General features: G+C 39.6%; 1 protein-coding gene across 3 annotated transcripts in view; it reads left to right on the top strand.

The window, feature by feature from the left end:
• CDK6 (cyclin dependent kinase 6) overlaps positions 1 to 25,730 on the top strand; it is a 142,177-nt gene that overhangs the window by 93,908 nt on the left and 22,539 nt on the right. For all 3 annotated transcript variants that reach the window (XM_066991721.1, XM_066991718.1, XM_066991720.1), the window contains one exon: positions 3,596 to 3,705. In XM_066991721.1, the coding sequence (XP_066847822.1) occupies positions 3,596 to 3,705 (110 nt within the window). The remainder of the gene's footprint in view (positions 1 to 3,595; positions 3,706 to 25,730) is intronic.

Raw genomic sequence — 25,730 nt, 5'->3', positions numbered from 1 at the left:
GCAACGGAGGGAGGTTTATTAGATGAGAGGGCTAAAATGCAACGTGGTCACTGAAGCCTACAACCTCAGAGGTAGCTAGAAGTCTTACGCCACATTTAGGATCTCCATCAGCATGTAAGCGTGAACCCCTTTTCCTACAGCTTGAACGTCAACAGTCACAGTGCGTGTGCGGCAGATTTTCAGGGCAGGCAGAATTTAAGTGAAATGTAACAAAGCAGAAGCATGGTTTTTTGATCCTAAAAGGGGGGCTTTGTCATGAGCAAGTCTTGCAGGGAGAGCCTGTCTCACTGGTGGTGTGGCTTACCTAAGCAAAGCATTTTTTCACTCTAAGTCAGAACTGTGCTAAAGAGGAAGCGATGATCTAGTTGTTCAGCCACCATATCCTGTGTTCAGAATAATTTTCATTTCTACTTATCTGCAAATGTTAATGGAATGTCCACAAATATTTTTTTTGGTTTCTATGGTAAGAGAAAGAGAGTGTGAAACTGTGTGTCAAAACCACTGCATCATTTGCCTCATCCTGTGCTTTTCAGGAGAAGACCCTGAGCACCAGACGAGTCATCTGTGGCATTACGTGTGTGCAAAATGACATTTAGTAAATTTTGATCCCTTTCAAGTTCATGTTTCAGAACACAGGCTTGTACATTACAAACCATATGGGTTGCTTGATCACTTTTATAATTACCGTAACGACAGAGTATATCAAAACAGCTCCACACAGATTACTTCCCCTCTGACTATAAAAAGCCGAAAGGCACTGGCTGGAATTTAGCTGCGAGACTTTGGAAATAACTCTTTTTAAGGTTTAAGGTTTCCAAATTACTCAGAGACAGAATCTCCCATTGCCCCGCGTACACATGCGTGGAGCTCGGCGGCAGGGTGCAGGCGCTGGGGGAGCCGTGCCAGCACGCTGTCACGTGGGGGAAGCAGCAGACGCGCTGCGCGCTTCCGCGGCCTTCTGGAAACAGCCCTGCTCCCCCGAGCCTGAGGCCGGGGGCCTGCCGTGAGCTGCGATGCTCCTCTCAGGAAGGGGAAGGAAAAGAGCAGCCCCTTCCCTCGGAGCATTTCCCTGGGAAAGGGGCTTCAGCTCGGGGCGCACCTCGTCAGAAGCGCTCACCAAAATGTCTCGTAACCGTGCATCCCCCAGTCCTCTGCCTATGAGAAGTGCAGGGGGCTAATGTGTGGTGGAACTGGGGAAAATAAAACGTCTCTTCACTTTATGAGAAGAGCTGTGAGGGTCTTAAATGAAGATTCACTGGGATTGGTGATATTTCCAGAGATCCAGCGATCGCGCAGCTCTTGCTCCTGACACAGCACCCAGACACTGACAAATAACAATGGGCCGAAATTGTTATACCCGACTCCTGAAAGCAATGTTTCTTCAATAAGCTTTCCATCAGATTTCCTGAGAAAGTGCAAATCAGAGTTTGAGAGAGATATCTGCACCACGAAAAATATGTGTATATTTTAGGAGGGATTCTCGCTGATTCAGATAGGCCAGTGCCTGTAAAAATCCCCTGACCTTAAGTTACATTTATCTTCTTTTCCCGAAGTGAATCTCTGAAGAAACTTTACTTTAATTTTATAGAGAGTTTATATAGAGAGAAGTATTTTGGGAAAAGATCAGTGATACGTTAACAAATTGGAAACAAGTCCAACAGAGTTAAATAATGCCCAGCTTCTACACAGGGATCTGTTTATGTGAACAGGTAGCTGGAAGTCAAGATTGCCAGTGCAGTACTTTGCACTGTGTTATTGAACTGTTTCAAAGACAAATTTTATGAATAGAGATCAAAGTGTTTAAGAGGACTGTTAGCAAATATGACCACTTGTGCAAATATCCATGAACCTCCCTTCAATAGCCTTTCAGTAGTTCCAAAGGCTGTCAGGGCATGTAATGATTGTAATAAATACTGTATTTGCTTTTGTTTCAGCTGGCTTTGACCAGCAAATTCGGCTGATTACTTCCATTGTTATTTTTGCTTAGAAGACAATTATATTGTTACCATTTAAAAATAAAACACTCTCCTTACACATTTCTGTGTATTGGTTTTCAAATCCAGAACTAGCTATCCTAGTTAACATACTTTTTAAAGTTATTTTCATGTTATCTTTGAACTTGTTTCTTTTCAGTAATATATATATTTTTTTGCTTTGTTTTATGCTTCTCATGAATTTTCATGGATTTCTCATTTCTTAATGCTTCGTGCTAGTTGGAGAAAGAAACCACTAATTTTTGAGAACCTCTCTACCTGTAGATTAATACTGACAGAAATTTAAATTATAGCACACGCTAAGAATATATTGCCATTTAGCTGACAATCTGTTATGTCTGGATTATAACCGCAGTCAGGAGCAGAATACTCCTGTAGCTCCAAGATTAAATTCGAGCAACATAATAGGTCACACAGGACTGTAAGGAAGCTCCTTGTGTTCTTCTGTAAATAGACTGAAGATACAATCCGCCTCATAGGTATTTGGTCTACTTGTGGGAAACAAATGGATAAATATAAGCTGTCCCATCTCCGTTGTGGGTCCAATGTGCAGGACTCATCAAAGTACATTGGTGGAGTAGTGCCAGTAAAATTCCGACTGTGTCTCTACAATACATTGCAACACGACCAGCTGCCTTAAAGCAGGCGCTTTACATGTCAGATGTCCCTGGGAAAAGCTGTAATCATTTGGAAACCGATTGTGAGAGAAGTTGGTGCTGGTGTAACCAGCGGCATGTGGGCAGGGACGGTCACAAACTGTGAAGGTCAGGAACCTGCCAAGGGTCCCAGCACTGTGTTGGTTGGTTAAAACAATGACAATTTAAGGTATCTCCCTGTGCAAGGACACCACGCTGGGCAGCACTGGGCCTTTTGTAACGGGCAGCTGTGGGGAGGTTTTAACTTAATCTGCATCCAAATGATAAAATAATGAATTTCTTCAGTTCAATGTGAACAAAACTTCTGAGACAGGTAGGACATTTTTACCCAGGTTAGCCAGTAAACTTCAGTTAACCCCATTTCTTTTGGAAAACAAACAAACAAAAACTATCCAAACTATGAAGAGCATAGGATAAAGATTAGCTACACATTCTATTTTGTCCTATAGGTAAACCCACAGTATTCCTTAACTTACTGGTTTCCAATTTTGGTGTCAACACCTAGGGGTCCATAAAAAGTGTTTAAGAAAAGCAGGCCTTGTTCAACAGACTAACTAATGTTTGTTCCAAGGGGAGTCTGTAACTCTACTGGAAAATGTTTGGGGTCTGTAATTTGCAAAAGCTTCAAAGAGTTGTTCTGATAGTGTGCTGTGATATTGTGATACCACACCAATGCTGTACAATGACACTGTATTTTTGTTATGCTGTGAAATGCACTGTTCTGGAGAAGTGATCTCACTTCCTGACTCATCATCACTGCGGCTATAGATATGGAGATTTTTCCATACAGGACCATTTTCTATGCACTTGCCAAATCAGTTTGCCATAATCTGTGAGGTTTTGCAATTTGGATGAAACTAAATGGGATCTGTGTACAACAACATTTATAAGGTTGCAATTCTGTAACTAAGCATGCTCTATCTTACCTTCCTTTTTGTTTTACAGGTTGTTACTTTGTGGTATAGAGCGCCTGAAGTTTTGCTTCAGTCCAGCTATGCAACACCGGTTGATCTTTGGAGTGTTGGCTGCATATTTGCAGAAATGTTCCGTCGAAAGTAAGAAATGCTGTCATATTTTCTTCACTTTTTAATTTGAATTTAAAAAATGTGCAATGATTTCTGTTACAATATCTTAGACCGTGTTTATATTGGAAAGGACTGATAGGATGTTTCATTCACAGCACAGAACATAAGCACACGTTGCAAATTCATACTTTTCTCTGCCTTGGAGTCTTTCTTTGGGAATGAGAGTCTCCGTTAGCTCTTGATAAAGCCCAGATGAGCATCGTTGTATTCCTGTTACACCTGAATCCAAATGTAGATAAATAAGGCCTAGAGGGGCTGGTGGTTGTTTTCAGTAAAGCTGCATTCTGGAAAGAATTTAGGCTGAGGAAGGCAGGTCCCCCTGTTCAGCAGAGTCTTCTTGCTCTGGAGTTGTTGCGTTAGCCCATCAGTTGTTTGCTTGCAGTCCTCCTCCTCTCTTGGCATATCTGAAATCTTCAAAGTCACCATAAAGAGTTGATTCCTGGAAACAGAGAAACAGAGGTAGGAATTTTTGTAGAATAAGTTATTTTTCCAGGATGCAGGGTAACAGAGACAGTTAAATGTAATAAAATAATAACAACAATAATAATAAAGACTTTTTTCTGATTCAGTTAACCATCAGAACTGTTTTTGCCGTAAAATGTTACAGCTAGATAGAGTTGATTTGTGAATGTGAGAGGAATACATGTGTGCTGTCCTTTCCTTGTGGAAGGACAGTAAAATGGAGGTTGTACTATGTAGGATGTGGAAAGGAGCAACCCCACAAGAACCTTAGCAAGATAGACCTGTTTCAATATTAACCCAATGATATACATTTTGGTTGAGCTTACTGGAAAAAAGTGTGATTGTCTAGATGATCTCTGCAGAGAAACTCTATATATTGTAACTCCTACACAGTGAGATCAAAGAACATACATAAAGAAAATAATACACTGTGTGGTCTAAAATCCAAAATCAATATAATTTACAAGAAGAAGCCATACTGCAATGATCTTGAGAGAGAACTACTTAAAAACAGCAGATTGAAATAAATTTCTGCAATGTGAAGCTCAAAATACTAATTGGAGTCTTGCAAAAGAACTTTGGGATTCCACTATTTATTAATGTTAGTATATGGAAAAATCATTTTTCTTGGGCTTCTTGCCTGGTCAAATGGCCTGGGTAGAATTAGTACACTCCACCCTCTATGTGTGTGACTCAGAAATGAGGTCAGAAAATGAGAGAAAAGAAGAATGTGGATTTTAGGAGGATCAATTAAGCCCTCCATTGCAATCTTTTAAAGATTTTTTAGTCTTATACCACATACTGCCAGGTTCACAATGGCATTAGGCCACTGATTTTTTTTTTTTCTGATTTAAGCATCAGAGTCAACAACTTCATTTTAGCATTTGTGAGAAGAATGATACAGGACAAACAGCTGAACATAGAACTTTATTATTTGTTCAAAACACCCATTTTTTTCTCATTTAATTTGTGGTATTCTGACAGATGAGAAATATTACCATATATTTATATATTACCATTACCAAATATTACCATATACTCAATATACTATACTATACATTACTAAATTATTTTCATTTTTATTTTTGTGATGTGTGAGCCTCCATGACTCTCCAAATCACAAACCCCAACATAGTAAATTAAATTAGGGACGGTTATATTTTCTATTTGTTTACAAATACAAATATTACATTAATGTTACAAAATCAGAGATTTTTTTTAATGGAAATAAGATCTGACTTGAAGCAGAGTTTGATAAAACCATGACTTCTACTATTCCTGCCAAATGCAGGGTCAGTCTGACATTCTCAGCCCTAAATCTGGGAGACTGTCAAAAATTGTAGAAGTCAGGAATCTGCCAAGTCTGTATGTACTATGTTGTTTCATTGGAAACAATATGACTTTCACGTACTTCAGTATACAAGTGTGATTTGGAAGACTAATCTAAAGCTTCATTGCCATAAACCTACAATGAACAGCACTGAGCGCTATTTCTATGGACTGTTATACTGGGTTAATGTGGCAATACTCTGTATGATGTATATTGTCTTTCTGATTTTCTTCATGGATTGCAAAAGAAAGCCCATGTTACTGTGACCTTGGTAGCAATAAACTGTAAAATTTTGCAAACTCCATGGATTATTTCCAAAAGATTGAATAAATGGAACAGTTATTTCTGCTGGAAAATGGTAGTGCCCTTGGGTAATCACCCGTCTACATTTCTATCAGTGTTGATAGGATAAGCATATGACAGCGTAGCTAAAGCTTAGAAGTATGTGTTGGTTTGACACTGAAACAACCTTTTCTTTTTACTGTCTTACTTGTTTCCTTCTTTCCCTACTCCATTTTGCTTTCTCTTTGAAAGTTTTTAAAGCTCAGTTGTTTTTAAGAAATGTACTGAGACTGCTCTCGGCCTTTTCGTATCACAGATATTTCGCTGGAACTGATTTGGAAATAAAACACTATACCGCATCACAAAATGTATCAGAATGCCATTTATGCCAGGCAAACATTCAAAAGTGCAAACACTTTTTAACTAGAATTTTTTACTGGAATTTACTAGAATACATTTTTGTAGGTAGTTGCAAATGCAGTCAGGGTTCTGTACTCTTGCACAAGTATGGGAGAGCATTGAGCTCTGCATGAATCGTCTGGTGTCCCTATGTTTCTGATTACTATGTCCCTAAGTGGAAGACACCTCATTTAATTTCAACCACACTTAATCCAAACCAGTTTAAAACAAATGTCAGAAAGATAACTTTTCATAAAAAATAGATACAAAATATACAAAAGCATATATATAGGAATGCATAGACATAAATAAATAGATAAATAAATAAATCTCTGTCTAGCTACACCCAGAGTAAATGTGAACATTTCTCTCATCTTGGCTTGTTCATCTAGCCAAACGACACTTCTCAGTTGAGAAGCAGGGTCCTGAAATCTGAGGTTTGTATAGTCGCAGCTATATTTAAAACTTGCACATTGTCATTATGGTGCAGATCTGTGGGCTTTTGTACTTTCATGTGTACATACTAGTGTCTTAGCCCATCAGGGTTTGTGGGCATGAAGAATGGGCACATGTGAATGCACAAAGACTATATCCTGAAACCCAGCTGCTGAGGAGAGCAGCCCCAAATAAAACCTTCCTTGCAAGTTTCTTTAAATGGTAGTTTCATTTTTTTTAATCTCACGTCTTGTCAAGTAGATTGCAGTCACTTATAGCCATATTTGGGTGGACTGTCCGTAGCTAACAAAAGTGTAAATGTATTAGTCACAGCAGCTCCTTTTTGATGATTTAAAAGCTAAGGTGCATTGATAACAATAACCAGTAAGGAAACCTGTGTGGTATGCCCTTGTGTGCTACAGTGCCACAGAATCCCTCACAGATACAGCTGGCAGCTGACAGAGGCCTGATGGCATCCTTTGGCACAATGGGAAGATAGGCAATTTTCATGTCTTGTCTCAGTCCAAACAGTACTGAGCCATTTGCAATAATCTCACATATATGTTTCTAGAAAGTAATATGCTTAGGTAAAAATAAGGGTTAATTATAAAAAGATTTCACTATGAAACTGAGCATTTTCCTGGCCAGTAGGAAAGGCCCTTGTACTTCCTACTCAGCGGACAACTCATTAATGAGTAAGGCAAACATGGGAGTAGGCATTCACTTCTGTGTGGACACACAAAACTATTCCAGCTGGCTCAGGGACCGTGGGCAGCTCCAAAGCAGGAAGCTACGACCAGTGTTTTAGGGGAGGGCAGGACTGTCCCTCTCCTTGCTTGGATTAGGTAGTACTTAATCAAGGTGGGAGAGGGAAAGGGAAGAAGACAGGAATCTGAATCTGGGTGAAACAACCTAGTTCTTAGTGCATCCATATATGCCCAGTCTTCAGAATGACAATCCTGTGTGATTTCAATCCCGCATAGACTAGGGTGTTAGTATGTGTGTATTTGGAGTAATGAGTCAAATATCTATCTAGTAATTCCAGCTAGGCAAATGTAACTATAACATTGCATGAGCAACCAAATTTGCCTTTGTTTGTAGTAAATATAGAGCTAAAAATAATCAGAATAAAAAAAATAGAAACAATAACAACAACAGCAAAAATAGGTTTCTGTAGTCAATGTAGTTATGTTCATAGCCAGTCAAGCTGAAGAAGTCTTACATTTGAGAGTGAACGGTGTTGTGAATGCATGTGCAGTAATATTACAGGTATCAATTTGAACCCAAAACTTGAAAAACAGTCCTGTCCCCAAAAAATGTTCCTCCCCCCCAAACCAAAATTAAAACAGTATTATCTCAGTTCCCCTTGCTTCATCCAGCTGAGGGGGAAATTGATTCCATGCACATGGACTTCTTACTGAAACCATTCATGCACCAGCTCCATGGTGTTTTAATGAGCCTGCTGTTGGAAAGTTCATCAGTCCCAGAATTTCATAAGCCACAAGATTGGCACAAATAGTATGAGGTTATTATTTATTCATTTTTAAATATTAAATCATGCTTTTAGCAGTTGTCTCATTTTTTCAGCTTACTCCACCAGCTCCTAATATATGTGAGACAGGCATTGCATTGCCAGCTATGTCCGAAAATTGTGGCAGTGGATAAAAGATGTGTGAGTCTACTAAAATACCTACAATGGTACAAGTTTCCTGGTGGGACCAAGCAGACATAGGAAAAGAAGCTATAAGCATAGAAGTCATCTTTTAATGGTGTAAATGTGCCCAATTAGAGGAGCTACATCATCGTATGCAGAAAAGCCATGAGTCCAGGACTTTGTTGCTCATGATAATGCATAGCAATGTGATACAGTCAAAGTCTACAGCCTCATCTTGTGATCGTGCTGTGATATGGGCACTGGATTTGGGACCTACGGGCTCCCTTTAATCATAAACAAAACATTTAACTGGTTTTAAAAAGCTAGCAATGCATTCATATTCATTCTTAGATACATTTTTTTTTTACTGTATGGAATAGTTATAAAGAATCTTTCAAACAAAATGTAGTAGGTCTTTATTCCACTTTCCAAACAAGCCATAGGTTATTAGTAGAATTTGAAATCAGATCCATCGCATGTACTTCTTCTGTTTTGAATCCAGAACCAAATGCTATGACAGGTCTGTGGAAGAAGGTGGGTCCCCAGCTGCCCCTAGCCTCCATATCTACTTGTGAGCAACCAAAAAGCAGTCAGCTCTGCAACTGTTTTAGAGCATTAAGCTTTGTGGAATAAATATGGTTAAGTGGTTTCAGGAAAAAAAAAAAACAAAAAACAGCTGAGTGTAACAAGAACACCTGTTTTTGAGCTGTCTCCAAAAACTGAAGCTGGAAAGGAAAGTTTGAGCTTCTATTACTGAGTGAAAAGAAAAACTCTTTTAGATGGATCATGTGGTAAAGTCTTGGCTTCAATGAAATCATTGTTGAAATGAACCCTGACTTCAAAGAGGATTGTAACCTCTCTAAAAACAATTCAGTAGGACAGAGTGGCACAAAGAGTGGCAGAACTAATCTCTGTTAATGTGTACAGTACAGCACTTAAGTACTTAGCCAGAGTGATCCCTCTGCAAGATGGTGTTGCAAACTGGCAAGGAGAGGGTATTGCATGGGTTGTCCTGGCTTCCATGCTTTGCACTTCTTGCAGTGCTCATGTACAAGCTTTCACTTGTCTTGCCTGTGAAATAAACCTTGATAGGTGACTCCCAGGGACTGTGAGACTTTCATTCTAAATAAGAGTTGCAACGTGGGAGATGTGAGGAACTGTCAGTTGAACAGCTGAGGTTGGAATTCACAGTGTCTCCGCTGTGGTCTTTGTGAGATTGCATAGCAGAAGCAAAAGAGTGCATTCAAGCTAAATTTGCAAGAATTTAAACTATTTTGTTAGTATAATTATTGATATCTGTCTGCCAAAAGATGACCAAGACAAAATGTAATTTCAGAAGAAATCAGGCCATCGATATGTGAGCTACTGTATGCATGTCCTTACCCATAAGAGGAGGTACGTGTTCCCACTTGTTTCCAGTGGATAACTAAGTGATAACACATAACAGAGCTTACAGGTTTTCTGGTGCTTTGAATGGAACAGGTAGCTTTTAACTCAGAAGAAATCTGCAGTCCAGTTCATCCTGTAGGCTGTTCTTCTAACTAGCATCAGTTTCATCATGCACTCATTTGGTCTGAATTAGCTGTTCCTACAGGTGCTAATCTCTCACAGACATAGCCCTTTAAGGTTGCATTTTGAAAAAATTAGGTATACATCTGGCAACAGATGTTCAACAGCAGAAGCACAGTTTCTGAACTGCTTAAGCATGTTCTTCATCTGGAGAAAGAAGAAGTAGGGAGGACAGTGGGCTTGAGGAAAGTGGTTCATAGAAATTCTGCTATTGTAGAGAACTGCTTTGAAACTTGCAGTGCAGGGTCATCTACTCTAAACATATTCCAATTTAGTCATTCCTTGTGATTAGCTGCTTTGCTGTTGGATGGTCTTGAGGAACAGACAATGAATCTGTAACTTTATAAATGCATGCCGGCTGGAGGATTTATGTATGTTATGACACCCTCACTTCAAATTAAGTAACAGCATGTCATCACTTAAAAATGTTTTTCATTAATATTGTTCAATTATTCAAAGCATTCAGGGACTAGAAAGATTTGTTTAAAGTCTGTGATCAACAGTAAACTTTCATATATTGGAACAGTAGAAACAAAATACAACGCCACTTAATATGGAGCTTGTATGTGGTCCAGATTCTTGCCATAGCCCAAGTGTATTAGCGTAGGCAAAGATGTAACTGAAGGTAAGGTGGTTTGGAAAGGACCCGAAGGGAAAGACAGCGTATTGATATAACACACCATAGAGGAAACTCTCTCTCAAACTGGAATCAATGGATAAACTTAGACTGATATATGTAGGGTAGAAAATCACAAGAAAAAATTTATCAGTTTATCTGACTGATAATAGTGAAGACTTCGGTGTTGTTTTACCTCTCTGCCTGTGCAACAATAACACTGTGAACAAAGCCTGAAAAGAGATATATTTATGTATCAATACTACCATGTCAGAATTTGTGACGGTCTATGACATGGTTTTGTCTCATTTCAGATGCCTTTTAATTTTTGTCAGTGATTTTCCTGTGCTTCAGCATATCTAATCACTTAGTCCTCACTGTTTTTAAGTAGACACTGTAGCTATGCAACAATAGGAATATTTCATTTTGCCTACTAGGTCCTGTATTTCTCCATGTCATAAAGCTCCTACTTTTTTCAGGTCATAGTTCAACCAGTCCTTTTTGTGCTCTGTTTTTGTTTTCAACACATTTCAGAAATGCTTTTCAAAACCAGAGCGAAAAAAAAGATCCGTAAGATATTTTCAAATCTTTATGTGGGAGAAGGAAGAGAGAAGTGGAGGGATCAGAAAATAAATCCATGAAAGAGAAGGAAAAAAAAAAAAAAGGAAAAACAGAATGAAAACACCTGGATATTTGGGAGGGAAGGAAAAACAAAACCAATACAGTAAGCAAAAAGCACCTGAGTAAATACAACTATGAATGCTGTTTACAACTCAGGGTTTGCCTAAAAACTGGCGAACATCTTAAATGTGACTTGAGAGAGAACTGTTCACTTTATCATGCAGCAATTTTAAACACAGACTCTGCAATCATATTATCAGGTGTTTTCCAGTAGACCTTAAACCAACGTATCTAGTGGACCAAGAGTTCAAAAGTGTAATCATCCACTTGTCTGCTTGCTCACAGTTAGATTTTGGTAGGAGCAAAATTCAAACAACTCTTTTTTTTTCTTTTTTCATTTTTGTCTTTATTTTAACAAGCAAAGGTGGATTTTGTAGCTTAGAACTGTAAAAGCTACAGAGCTTGATTTGCAGCCTTTGAACCAAGGTACTGTACAGTTCTGGCCTGAGTTTGTTTTTGCCATTTTTGGAAATTATCTTGTTTTGTTACAAGAATGATTTAAGTTGCAAGTGCCATTAAAGTTCACCACACTCCAGACCAACTGTACTGGGAGAAGGTTCATTCCTTGGAAAGATCTTGTCAGCATTCAAAATTCTGTGCTTTGCATTTTTCCTCCTTTATTCTTCTGCCATTCATGTACATATGGGTGTGTGGGAGGCTGATGGTTTTTCCAAACCAGACTTAATAAAATTGGATTTTTTCTTCCTCCCCAGATAGGTGGCCAGCCTATTACAGACATATTTTTCAAGCATTTCTTAAATTGAATGGACCCAAGCCACAATTTAGCTTAGTGACCTTAGTGATCTGGCGGAACAATGACATTTTGCTTCAGACTTTACTAACAAAGGAGGGCAGAAGACCGTACTTGTTCATGTTATTCCAGTTTTCTGATAAGCAGGATTGTTTTCTCTTTAATCCTAACTCCGCGGCAGAATTCCCCTTGGCTTTGGGCAGAGGACAAATGCACATTAATGGAGTGAAGGGCAAATAGAATAATACCTCTAATTATCAAGTACAAAATAGATACGAGTTTCCAAGACAGCATCACCCCATTAAAAATAAAATACCTCCTTGTTTTTCAGCTCACATTTTCCGTCAAGCCTTTTCTAGCTGATATCTTTCTAAGTGTCTACGGTTGGGCTGATTGATAGCCGTTAGTCAAATCCAGTAACTGTATGGGTCTGTGGTTGGAGATGAGTGGTAAGTGAGTGCGAGCCCATTCACTTGTGGTTTTCCTTCTAGTTTCCAGCCATGCCAGACTTTCAGTCAGAGGAATAGATCTGTTGGTGAGGGAAACGGTTGGTAAACCATAGAAACCAAAAACTGTCACTGCCCACGACAGAAAAACAGAAGGGTGCCCTGAGGAAGGGGTAAGAAGACCTGGGGGAGCTGTTAGCTGACGGAGCTTAATCTGACTGTTAAGCACAGGTGTGGGCCAGGCCCAGCCAGGCCCAGGCCAGGGCTGGGTGCTGCAAGGTGGCAGCCCGTGGCCACATGCAGCCCAGGCCCAGACGGAGCTCATGAGAGAGCTCCCCCCCTGCAAAGCCTCCATGTGCAGGTGGCACAGCACTCATTTGAAAGTCTTCTGAACGTATCATCCTTAAAAAAAATACATATTCCTTAGAGGGGTGGCATTCTGGTCTGTGACAATCTGAACTAGCCTGACCAGAGGTCAAGGGAAAAGAGCTTGTGGCTAGGAGAAAGACCACAACATGTCAGTCATGATGTAGATATTTGGAAGCCCTTGGTATTAACATTGTGGCATTTGTAATGGTATTTGTAATGTAGTTTGTATTTGGAAAAATGTAATTTGCATTTGGAAATAAGGCTGGCGGCAAAACCACCTGCCTCCCTCCTGGCATTGTGCTGGGCGGTCAGTGAGTAGGTGCACCACCTCGGTGCGCTCTGGAGTGTCGCAAAGATGAGTTCATTCCGGGAATAAGCCAGGACATCCCCAGCTGCAGGTGGCTTTCAGCAGTTCCTCCACCAGCCAAAGAAGAGGGTAGGCACAGAGCAATCTTACCAGTGCCCCTTCCTCTCGGCCCCAGAGAGGGACAGCCAGCTGTACGCAGCCCAAAGACTTTGCTTTTGAAAGGGTCTCCTGGCTCTTTCACACAGCTTCCCTCTTCAGGAACTTGGCTGCAAGAGGCTTTGCTTTTTGCCTAGAGTTTGGCTGGGGGAAGCTCTGTGTACTTCTGTTTGACTCGTAATAGAACTAAACATTGTTTTTATTTACTTTTCTCTTTCATAAGAAAATGGCTTCAAAAAGGTATTTAAACTCCAAGTGGGTGTACAGGATCCTTTCCTGGACACTGGTGCATGTGAGAGAGGGGGAGAGAAAGACTAGATGTTAACTGTGGGTCTTGTTGCTGAGCTCCCAAGCATGGATTTTTTCCAAATCGAGTGTCTAGTCAGAAATCCTGATCTGGCCAGCTTTACTGAATTTTCTATATTCGACTGTCCACAAAGGAAGTCTAATAATTAGCTACTATCGGTCAGTTGTAAAAACAGCATGTAATGATTGAGAGGTATGTAGGAGAAATCTGTCTTGAATTTGTGTCTTTTCATTTGAAAAGCTTTGCACTAGCACTTCTCCGTATGTAGGTGCTCACCAAAGCTGTTAGACATCTTAAAGAGAAAAAGATGGAGAAGTGGAAAGTACACATAAAGGAACTGACAACAGAAGGATTTTAAAAACACCTACCGACAATAGAGCAAAACATAACAGCTTTCTGAAACTTTGTACTATTCTGTACCAAGGAAATAATAGTCTGTGAGAGGAGAGCTCTAAACATCAGAAGAAAGCAAGAGGAAATGTGATATTCAGATTTCTGAAAGACCATGTCTCCAAGGTAATGGCAGTGCCCAGAGGCAGCTCCCTGCTGCTGCCTTTGTGGAGACTCTTACCTACGCCGCAAGGGTCAGACCACTGCAGAGGGCTTGCCAGCTGGTCTGGGAGTCTGCGCTTTGGCTGTGGTTGCAGATGTCAAAGACCTAGATAGAGGCCTAATCTGGGGAGGAAGGGAGGTGAACATGGCCTCTGCTGCATGTGCATGCTGAATGTCCCAGGGCAGCACACATGGCACCCACAGGTAGCTGGAGCCGCCTCCACCATCAGTCCTTGGGGCCCTGCTGTTGGCTGTGCGCTAAAAAACAGAGAAGGGGCATGGCAGGATGCAGCTCACACTTGTTCCTGTCCTGTCTTCCTCTGAAGCCAGAGTTTGCTTTGTGATATGAATACATGTTGTTGCCTTCCTTCTCAATTTTGTTTGCACAATGCCTGTGGCAGTGCCATCGCATTTGCTTGTGTACTACTCTGCTTGACCAGCTAACACGCTGTCCGTATACAAGTAAGTCCACGCAAGACTCAACCACCGTGGTGCACTGACTCTGCTAGAGACTGCCAGGATTCAACAAGTCAAGAGCTCTTGATGTCAACATGTGACATGCCTGGCTGCCCTTTTGTGCTGGCTGCATGCTTCATTTTGCAGTCTGAGGAAACAAACAGCAGTCTGGCTATGCATGGTCAAACCATATGACTTCTTCCAGAAACTGATGCATAATGTGCCCTGCTTTCCTTTTATAGATGTCCGGAATGCGTACTGTCCAGAAGCAACTCTAAGACAATCTCTGATGCAGTATTTCTTCTTTTACTCAAATATTCTCCATAGCTTCTCTCATAACGTATCCAGGTTTGTCAGTAATAAGTGCTTTTGGAATACAGTAATTTGTCAAATGGGAGTTTCATCCAAGGGATTACTTCATTTCCAGTGATTTATTCTACTGGGCTAGAATAAATTGGCAGAAAGATTCAGTTACTATTGATTGTGACTGAGTCTGAATCAGTTACCTGAAGATAAATGACCTATTCAGCTATATCATCCAGAATTTGACCAACTATTGTGAATTATCAGATCATTTTTATTAGATTACGTACACGAATCAGGTTTTCTTATCATGTCAGTACAGCATACACACCAGTCTATACAACTGAATGATTTTTAAAGTGCTCTTTATATCCAAATAATTGGAGTGCAAGCTTTCAGCATCTAAAGAAGTACACATAGCGTGGGAGATTTTTCAGTAATGTTGCTATCTGTAACTGTTAAATTAAGCCTAATTGGCAGCAATGAATCATACTCAGCTGCTGTAAGAATGAAGATACTTGGTTACAACTAGATCACATCAAACCATTAGAAATTGTAGAGTATATTTACAAAGTCTGATCTCTATCCTAGCTGCGTATCCTTCCCACTGAGGCAAAGAAACAGGCATGCTTGCTTCTTTTCTGCCTTAGCATCGGTTTTCCTTTTCTGGAAAGTAATTGCAAAAAGAGAGGTTCATGTTGCTGATTTCCTGGATCTTTTAAGTGTTTGATGGTGAGGACACTTCTCTGGAAAGTGAGAGTGGAGTTTAAAGAGGACCCAGACAATTTAGTAAACTCTATTTTTGGTAAACTCTCCAGCTAAGGCTGTATAAAAAGCAAGGCATAAAATGGTTTACTGTGGAAGGAGGCTTTTCCTCAGTTATTCACATACATCAGAAGAGGATTCTGGTTTTTGAATTCTGAGCAAATCAGCACTTAAAGACTTAAAATTCGTGTCTGAGCTTCTATTGCCTTTTTCCAGTGCTCTCAGCAGCTCCCGATATTTTTATAAATTCATTTTCAGAAATGATAGCCAACTCCATCTGGATCTTGGGGAACTCCTAGCAGAGGACATGAAAGTGGTGAATAACCTGCTGATATGTGGACTGAAAAGTTCAAGACATGGGGTGGCTCAAGTAGCTATGGGTGCTCAGTACCTCAGAGAATGAGGAAACATCAATTCTGTAAAGTTAGTTTTATGCTATTCCCATTAAAATAATGTCAAAAAACAATGGAGTTTTTCCAGTGGCAATACAGAAGCAAGGCTATGTCTCAGTAATGGCAAAGCTCAAGAGAAAACAGCATAAAAATTGTCCGAAGATTCATCTGGGATACTTTGAAACACACACAAACCTACAGTGTGATGTACTTGTGTCTCATTTACTTGTGTAAATGCTACAATTGCATAGGAGAGGGTGGCATCTAAACAGTGTTCTCACCAGGAAGTACTTTTTTTTTTCTCTTTTATATAAGAAATTATCTTACTCTTTCTTCTGGTTGGGATTCAAGTAAGAAATAAAGATTTCATTTGAAATCGCTAATAAATGAATAGTACAAATTACAGCAGAGGTCTCAACAGATGACCTCAGATTACCATGCACTGTCATGAGCCAGTAAATGTAAAGCTCACAGCTTCTCCAGCCTGATTAGGAGAATATATTTTATGGAACAAAGTATTACTTAGGGCAAAATTATACCTAGAGCTAGTTTAACTGGCCCTTGAAAATTGTACAAATTCTCCCTGTATGGTTGCTATACATTCTTTCTACCTTTAATGCTTATCTCAGGTTTTTCAGCAGGTGTTTATTAATTCACTGTAAGTCAGCACAGCTGCTAAAAATTAAAGTATTTTTCCACACCATCCTTCTAATCCACTTTCACGTCTTTTGATGCTCAGTCTCTGCAGCTGGAGGAAAAAATCTGAAGTTGAAATTTCACCTCTGCTCACACAGTAGTTTACTGCTCAGCGCTGAAAGTGTTTTCCCTGCCTTTCTTTTCTGAAGGATTGTAATCCCCTTTCAGAGATTCTTCTGGCCAAGAGTGTTTTATTACACTTGAAGGTGATGAGAGATATGGGGGTGGGGGGCAGTTCTTCTGATGTTTCAGGATTATCTGAAAAATTAGAGAGGCTTAGTGCAACAGGTGCCATTAACACCTAATACGGGGGCAACAAAAGTGATCATAGATCAAAACATGTACTCGCTGCCACACAGCAGCAGCTCCAGCCCAGCTGGAGAGAAAGCCCAAGGGTTTGCCTCTTAGCTTGTAATGCTTTCTCAAAGAAAAAATACCTATTTCTTGGATTTTATTGATTGCATAAAACATTAATGTTTCACTTCAAATATGGAAACCAGATATCTAATAGATCTCTTTTCTGAAGTCCCAAAGAGTGCCAATGCACAGCCTCCGTTACCTCATTGTATCACCTTTGCCACTGTGTTGCTACCAATGACAGCAAAGATTTGGTCTTCTAGGCTTTTTTCCTGGTGCTTTTCTAGTTTACTCTTCCCAGCTCTATAATAAATTATAAATAAATAAATAAATAAAAATTAGGCTAGTAATTTAGTCAAATAGATGTACCTTTTTATGTGTAACTCATAATGGTGGAACTAGAGCCTCACTTATACTGGTGTCCTTTTTCATGATTTTACGTTACATATTTAGAGTATCAGCTCTTCTATGTACAGGGTGTACTTTAGTCTATGAAGCTGTTTGCATAGCATCATTGAGAAAGAAATGAAAGCCTGGAGAACCTGGGAAGACATACTTGGATGATAATTCGCTAAGTATCTTAGGGTAGACTGAATGTGTATTATACCTGTTCCTTTTGCATTTACTTTCTTCTTTGATATAGAAAAATCAGGGGTAGGTAGGAGCTGACTTCCCTGTAGGAGTTGACTTTCCTCATGCAGTAATTGTGCAATGCTTTTCAGCTGATACAAGAATAACACTGTTAGACATTTGGGTACAAAGAGTTTATTGCGTGAGAAATTGACCTAATGGCACAAAATCTTTTAGTTTAAAGGTTTACTGGGAAAGCAATCTGATTGAAAATATTTTCAGATTGTGAAAGAGGAATTGTATTTTAATTAGGGCCTCAGACTTGAAAATCTATTACATAACCCCTTGATTAAAACTAATTCCAGCATTAGAGGCACTCTCAGAGCAAAGTCCATTTTAAAAGGTTTTTTTAGACCAGTGTATACAGTAAATGCTAACTGCCAAGCTTTGCAGAATCATCTGAACGTTCACAGAAAACTCGTGAAACTATAAAAAATTAATTCTATATCTCTGAAAATTCTGATTTGAGTGGATTTCCACAATGAAATTTCATACATGAATAAAGCAACAGATATTTCATGTAGGAGACTGCTTTTATTTCATTTGCATAACTGATGAAGACGAGGAACAGACTTAAACCCCTGTTGCTTACCTTGGGGTAGGTCCTTGGCTGTGATATAGATATTTAAAAAATACTTTTTTAAAATACAGCATTAAGGAGCACCTTCACACTCTGACTAAATTGTGTCACTTTGGAATGCTGTCTGCTAGATTTTTAAGTGAGAAGTAAGTTATGAGCTTAATGAAAGCAGTGGTGGAAAATAGCTCTGGCCTGCTCTGGAAGGAGGATTGAGATCTTTTCAAGGAAAATATGGGTAAATTTGTTCACAGGCGTAAACCTCTGGAAGTGAGGGTTGTCTAGAGCTCTGCAAACACATGCTGCCTGTTCACAGCATTCTGCACAGAGATTTGCACCGTTGCTTATGTGAGTGAAGTGGAGAGGAAAGAGCTCTCGGCTCCTATCCATCCACGCAGGATAGCCTTTATCTAACCCATGGTTCAACTACTGCCCTCCAACTCTAAAACTCAGTTGCACAAGAGCGAAGAGGCACGGCAGTTTTAGAGTGTGCAAGTTTGAAAAGGGGATATGAAATAGATTAAACAGAGAGAATACAAAAAAAACAAATAAGTGTTCATGGGAAGAGCATGAGCGGGTTGTATTTTTCATACCTCTAGTTCTTTCTGAAGGCTATAAAAATGCAGAAGCCTGCAGTTTGGTTGTACAATTAAACTTGAAACAGCTGAGTGACTAGAGAGATGTAATTTAACTGTGAATAGATGTAATTAATAGATATATAGATATTTGTATTGATAGATGTAATTAATAGATGTAATTTAACAGTGGTGGGGTGAGTGTTTAACACACAAATGGTTAATTCAGATTGCTGGTAGAAGTGTCAGTACAAACAAGACGAATGCTTCTTTTTGCTCTCTGAGCAAAGACCACACATTTTTTGCCTTTCCCTTTCTCCAAGGCCAGTTGTGTGCATATTTCTAGAGCTTGCTTCAAATGTTGGGACAGTTTTCAAAATGCCACTGTTATATCATGCTCACTGAGCTGAGCTAACTGCTCAGTTATAAACCCTGATGAAATAACCTACAAATCTTCTGGAGAAGCAAAATGTCCACAGATAAGAGAGTTGTGACGTATGTGCTTAGGGAATAAGTGAAGGACGTTCAACCTATCAAGGCTCTTCCATTAAAAAAAATAATAATAATAAAGGAGAAAAAAAAAGGCAGGGGGGAACGTGTTACAGGAGGAACGCTGAAGCAGTACTGAAGCAGTTCTTCCCAGGAACAAATGGGATCTGCCCATGTTAGAGCATATAATGACTGAAGATAATATCTACGCTAGCCTTTCTTATTTATTTATTTTAATCAGGCATGCTATATCCTTCTGTTGAAACTCCTTCTTTTTCTAACAAGATGCTGTGAAACCAGAGCATACTTACCCTGATCCTGGGGTCATTGATGGCTGTGGTAAAGCTCCCTTTTAAGCCAGTGATGGGGGACAAGGCCCTCCTTTCTGCTCCAAGGCCACTTGGGACTTTGTAAGGCAACGCTTACACGGAAAGCATCAAGCAAATGTTAAGCCCCCAGAGTAAGATTTTTCTCTGCCAATTCCTAAAGGAGCTTTGAAGATGCTCATATTTTCTCTTATTTAAGCTCTTTATCTTTCTCTTTGCTGTATTTTTAATCAACAACTGAATCTATGCAACAGGCTGGTTCTGCTTTGGTCATAAAGCTGTACACTGTGGCTCTGTTTGGTTTCCCTCTTACTAATGTTTTCCTTTCAGTTATGCATTCAAAGGGAACGGGTATGTCTGCCTGCAAATTTCTTGTGAATCAAACCCCTTTACAATCCTGGCTCTTACCAGGCTGCCAACCTGTATGTTAAAAATGCTCAGAAAATCCAACATCTCCGTGTAATGCAAACATTTGTAGCAAAACCATGCAAACTTCTAATAATGAAAACCCACACCACGGAATGGTGATCTGGTTAGCAATCTTAACCCAAAAATGCATTGACAAAATGATACCAGATCTTTTTGAGTGTGTTTTCTCTTACTAGCAACATTATTTTCTATTTTTCCTTTTTACCTCCTTTTGGACACCAATGGCTTGTAGCTTTGGACCTCTACATGGGTGGTGTCCTGGAGGCTCACTGAAATGAGTCTTTTCCTTGCTGGCTTGTATCTGCAAGTTCAGAAAGCAACTTGCTTTCTCAGCTTCTTAGGAAATAGACTGTATGTGCATTCGAGGGTCAGAATATTGTCTTTAGTTTTAGAATTCATTGCTTCATTTTAAATAGGAAAGGGGAGCACATTCAACACATTACAGCACTGGATGTTTGCAGCACCTTTTCAGAAACTGCCTGTTTTCCTTTTTCTGCCGTTGCCTATTGAGTAATACTCAAAAAGTTCATGAGAAACTTTAGAGAAAATAGTCATTATTGCAATTCTGTTGATGCATTAGATGTGATTCTAACAATAGTTTAATACTGATACAACCCAAATGATCGTAGAGATGTTATTCATGATTATGGTACTATCCTACTTGAAGAATGATAAATTTCAAGTAAAAAATGTTGGCTATTTAATTGAAAAACTTAAGATGTCTGATCCATTTTTTGTCAGATTCTACCTGAACAGTATTTTCTCAGTCCTAATGTGCATCCATGTCATCTTTCTTTTTATATGTAGGAGAAGTTTCTTAAGTTTCAAGTTTTAAGCAATTTGTGATCAAGTTCCACACAAAGTAACTTCTTCCTATGCAGTGTCTGGCACCCACCCACACAGATATATTATTAAAGGGAAAGAAGAGGGAGAAGTACAAAAAAATGTTACATTTAAAATGAGAACTCTGAATTGCACAACAGCTGAGGCAAGTCACTTGCGACTGGAAGTGGGTAACTGTCCAGAGCATGCAATGTTGTCAGCTGTGCCCTGTCTTCAGAATAAAGTTTTGTACCTTACCATATTCATGAAACCTATTGGAAAGGTCATCTTTAAATAGGGATATATGTATTTTCCTTATATCTTGCTTTAGTTTTTCTTTTCATGCCTGTACACACTTGTCCAGGGGATCTATCAAAGAGAACCAGTGGTGGGAATAAGAGTGAGGAATCATCTCAGCAATAATCCCTCTGAATAAAGGTTTCCACAGGACAGTCCAGATCATGTTATTTCTAGTCATCTCATCATTCAAGTTTTAGGTCTTACTTGTTTTTAATTCTAAAAATGAAAAATATTTTCTTCATAACAAGTAACTACAAATCTGACAAAATTATTTGTCAAGCTATTCACATTTTGAAATAAAAATGAAAAAGGAAAAGGAAAAGAAAAGAAGAAGAAAAAGAAGAAAAAGGAAAAAAAGAAAAAGAAGAGAAAGAAAACAGCAACAACAACAACAACAAAAGAGGATGAAGCAAAAGAAGAAAAAGAAAAAAGAAAAGGAAAGAAAAGAAAAAAAAACATTTAAATATATCTCTGAGTCACAGACTATGTAGCTTGGCAGGTTTCCCATGGCATGATCCAGGATTCCTTGGCACATGTTTCTTGGCTTTAGCTTTTTTAGTTTCTTCACCGTCACCTTGTTGCTCTTATTATACACACAGGCATACAAACTCCTAAACTTAATTACTCCAACTTTTCCAACTTCAAAAATTCCCTGTGCCACTTTCATGCACTGCTGGTATAATCTTTCCCCTTGTATTTTTCTTTCCACTATGTCAAATTACCATGGTCTTTCTTTTACCAGCTTCCACAGCTTGTCTCTCTAATGCCTTCAAAGCAGCAGCTACCTGTTCTGAAATTGCTGCTCTTCTTCCCAGCACTTGTTGCTGCCTTTTCAGCCTTACTTGCTCAAAAAGCAAGTTGTATCTCTCCCATCCATGATGCTCTTTTGATTTTAGGGAGTTCTTTTATGACTTCATTTGGTATATCTGGATTGTCAATATACAGACTTTTCACCATGAATATTATACATGTTCAAGTCACTAATCAAGAGATTATCCTTCTTGTTTTTCCATGGTTGCAAGGATGGTGATCGGATTCCCAGCTGCTGTTTTCACCACACCAAGCTAATGGACTAGCAGACAGAATCCAGATAGATATTTTGGAAGTTATTTCTTACATATCTCGTTCTTACATATCTAGCCTTGGAGGCAATTGTACTGGCAAGAGTAGAATTGCCATAATAGCTCTGTAATGTTTTGGTTAGAAAAATAATTTCTTGACTGCTCTTTTCCCCTCCTCAATGCTGTTTTTCTTTACCTGAGCTTTCTCCCACATATCCATTTTATTGCATTTTAATCACTCAGTATCAGAATTTGAAAAAGTTTCCAATCAGAATTTCACTAATTGACTCAAAACGTCAGCCACTGACAAGAAACCTGCAGAACTATTTTCCTGTGCTTCGATGCATGTATTCTTATAGCTAGATTTTTATATTTTTTCGCTTGTGGCTGCACTACAGAGTAGGCTAGAGCAGCATTTATCAACACCTTTAGTTCCAATCCCTATGAAAATTCTAACTTTTCTTACACTAAGTTATGGACTGTCTTTGTTTTGTGGACCACAGGCTGAAAATAAAGCCTAGAAGTAATGTGGTCAGTTTACAGTTAAACCTCATTTATCTCTGGGGTGTCATTGCATTGTCATTGTATACAATACTTTTAGAATTGCTTTGGCATGTTAGCAGAGTTGCACCAGGGAGAATTTTTTCACAGAGACTTGCTTAGCAAATGTTTATATCTCAGTTTTTACTGAGTAGCACAGACATGAAACACAGTGTCTATGAAATAAAGTACTCAACCTTTCAGGCACCCATCTCCAGTTCAGATAGATAGAATAATCAGTGAAGGGGAAAATCAGCATGAAACAACATGAACTGAGTATATTCCTTTGGAAGAGAGAAAAGAGCATAAAGTTGGTGAATGGTGAAATCTAATTTGTTCAGCTAAATGTAAGTATGAGAGCCTTTCAGCCAAAGGATTAGTGGTGTAAGTCTTTCTAAACTATAAGCAGATGCTAACATGTTGAGGATTTGTGGGGTTTTACATTGCAACCTTATGTCGTGATCCGTACTTTTATTTTTGAGTTATCACAGAATCACAGAATAGTTGAGGTTGGAAGGGACCTCTTGGAGGCCATCTGGCCCAAACCCCTGCTCAAGCAGAGACAACTGGAGCAGGGTACCCAGGCCCATGTCCAGGTGGCTTTTGAAGATCTCCAATGAGGAAGACTCCACAGCCTCTCTGAGCAACCCATGCCAGGGTTTCGTATTCTGCACAGTAAAGAAGTGCTTCCTGATGTTCAGCGGGAACCTCTTGTGTTTCAGCTTGTGCCCATTCCCTCTTGTCCTGTTGCTGGACACCATGAAAAAAGCCTGGCTCTGTCCTCTTTAAACCCTCCCTTCAGGTATTTGTATACATTGGTGAGATCCCCCTGAGCCTCCTCCTCTCCAGGCTGAACAGTCCCAGCTCTCCCAGCCTTTCCTCGTAAGAGAGGTGCTCCAGCCTCTTCATCATCTTTGTGGTCCTTCACTGGACTCTCTCCAGTACTTCCTTGTCTCTCTTGTACTGGGGAGTCCAGAACTGGACCAAGCACTCCAGCATCTCGTCAGTGCTGAACAGAAGGCAAGGATCTCCTCCCCTGACCTGCTTGCAACAGTCCTCCTAGTGCAGCCCAGGAGTTACATCCTTCTTTGTGTTGGACTGTGATATAAAAAGGTAGATAGATTTATCCTCTGAAAACAGTCACAATGCAGACTCATAGCTAGTATCAATTTCATTGTGTAGGTGCACGTCCATTCTGTACCTCGGGATCTTGTTCCACTATAGCTCCTAGCTTCCAAAAGGACATGCTCATTAACTCATTTATTTTATCAGGATAGGATAATATGATGTCTCCAGCTCGTCTTCACAACTGTAGGCTAAGGGCACTCTGGTCCCAGATTAGAAATGAAAGGTTTTTGCCTCCAGTCAGTGGACAGCTTCTTTTCAGAGGCACTGGATAAAGGTCTAGCTCCAAGGAACTAGAGAAGGACTGGTCAAATAAGATAGACACCTGTAGAGTCCCTGAAACATTTCCCTCCTCCCTTCTCCTTCTCCCCCTCCCTCTCCCCCCCCCCCCCAAAAAAAAATCAAAACCAGCAACCAACAAAAATAGGAACGTATGGGATCATGACAGCATTTGAGACTTTTTTGAACTAATAGGGAAATTAAATCTGCTTTTTGGTGCAGCGTAATTTTTTCTATCCCATATTCTTCCTTGTTCAGTTGTGGTTTTTTGTAATAGCAATGGTGTTGGAGCCCTCAGAGCATGGATTTTGAAGTAAGCAAAGTCAGGGAAAAGTCAGAGTCAGTCAAAGTCAGTTGAGAGGATCAAGGAACCACACAGAAGCTAAGTGTATTCTCGTGTATAGCCCTTTCCTCCACTGGAATATCTCCTCTTTCCTGAGACACACATACACAGGTTTTAGGAGTTTGTTGAAGTCAGAGGACAAACACAGTTTCTGTCACAGGAGACAGAGCCAGGTCCATGCCTTTCTCTAGTAATAAAGAAGGAATTCAACAAAATCAATCTTTCAAAGTGTAACCAGTCCTACACAGATTATCATCACAGAGAGGAGAATATATCCCCAAGTAAGGACTTCTGGATTCAGCTTGCATAAATAAACCTCAGGGAGTGAGTGGGTGAGTGAGTCAAGTGAAAGACACAAAGAACAAAGGTGAGATTTTCCATTTCTGTGGCTGCTGGGTATGCTCCCAGTTCAGTGGTACTGGGAGAGCTACCATCATCTACCTTTAAGAATAGCATTAAAAAATTATCAGCTTGAGGTGGAACTTGCCATACATGGTGTACTGGACTTGCAGTGCTGGCAACTCATTAGTAAAGACTAACTAGCACCAAAATGTGAGATGAACTCTTCATACAGCTGCTGATTAAGTGGATCTACTTCCCCAATCATCCGTCCAATATTCCAATTGAACTGCCAGCCAAAATTCATGAGGCAAATTTCATTACATTAGTGGTGCCTAGCCTAGAGTTGGCATTCTGCTGTAGTCATGATGGTGGGATGGATAGGAGTTTGAAAGATGAATTAATAATGCTTCATTATGATGAAATATCAAAGTATGTTGGAAGGTCACCTTGTGTTGTATAATTATATATTCAAAAGAACTTAAATTCCTTCTTCAGCCCTCAGTGAATCTGAGACAGCAGCAGCGATGGGAAAAACCTCTCTTAAAAATCCCAAGAATCATACTTGTTTTGGCATGACACTGCCTAAGGTGATTTGCGAACAAAGCTGACTTTGCCAAGCTTTCACATTAACACAAGGTTCAGCATACATTTTAGAACATTAAATCTGCTTTCCATTTGCATGGATAGGATTGTTTGATTGTGTACGTTTTGTTAGTTTAAAAGGCCCCAATATTCTAATGCTACAGCCAAAATGAATTTCTCAGTAACTTTTCTTCTGAGTAACAAAGACTGTATATTCATAATTTTAAGAAGTCATTCAGAAAACTTCTCAGGTTGTCATATTGTCTGACTTTGGAAGATATGGAGTGTAC

The sequence above is a fragment of the Anser cygnoides genome, chromosome 2 (assembly GCF_040182565.1).
Source record: "Anser cygnoides isolate HZ-2024a breed goose chromosome 2, Taihu_goose_T2T_genome, whole genome shotgun sequence".
Lineage (NCBI taxonomy): Eukaryota > Metazoa > Chordata > Aves > Anseriformes > Anatidae > Anser > Anser cygnoides.
The sequence above is the reverse complement of the archived record's forward strand: the minus strand, read 5'-3'. Positions and strand labels throughout refer to the sequence as shown.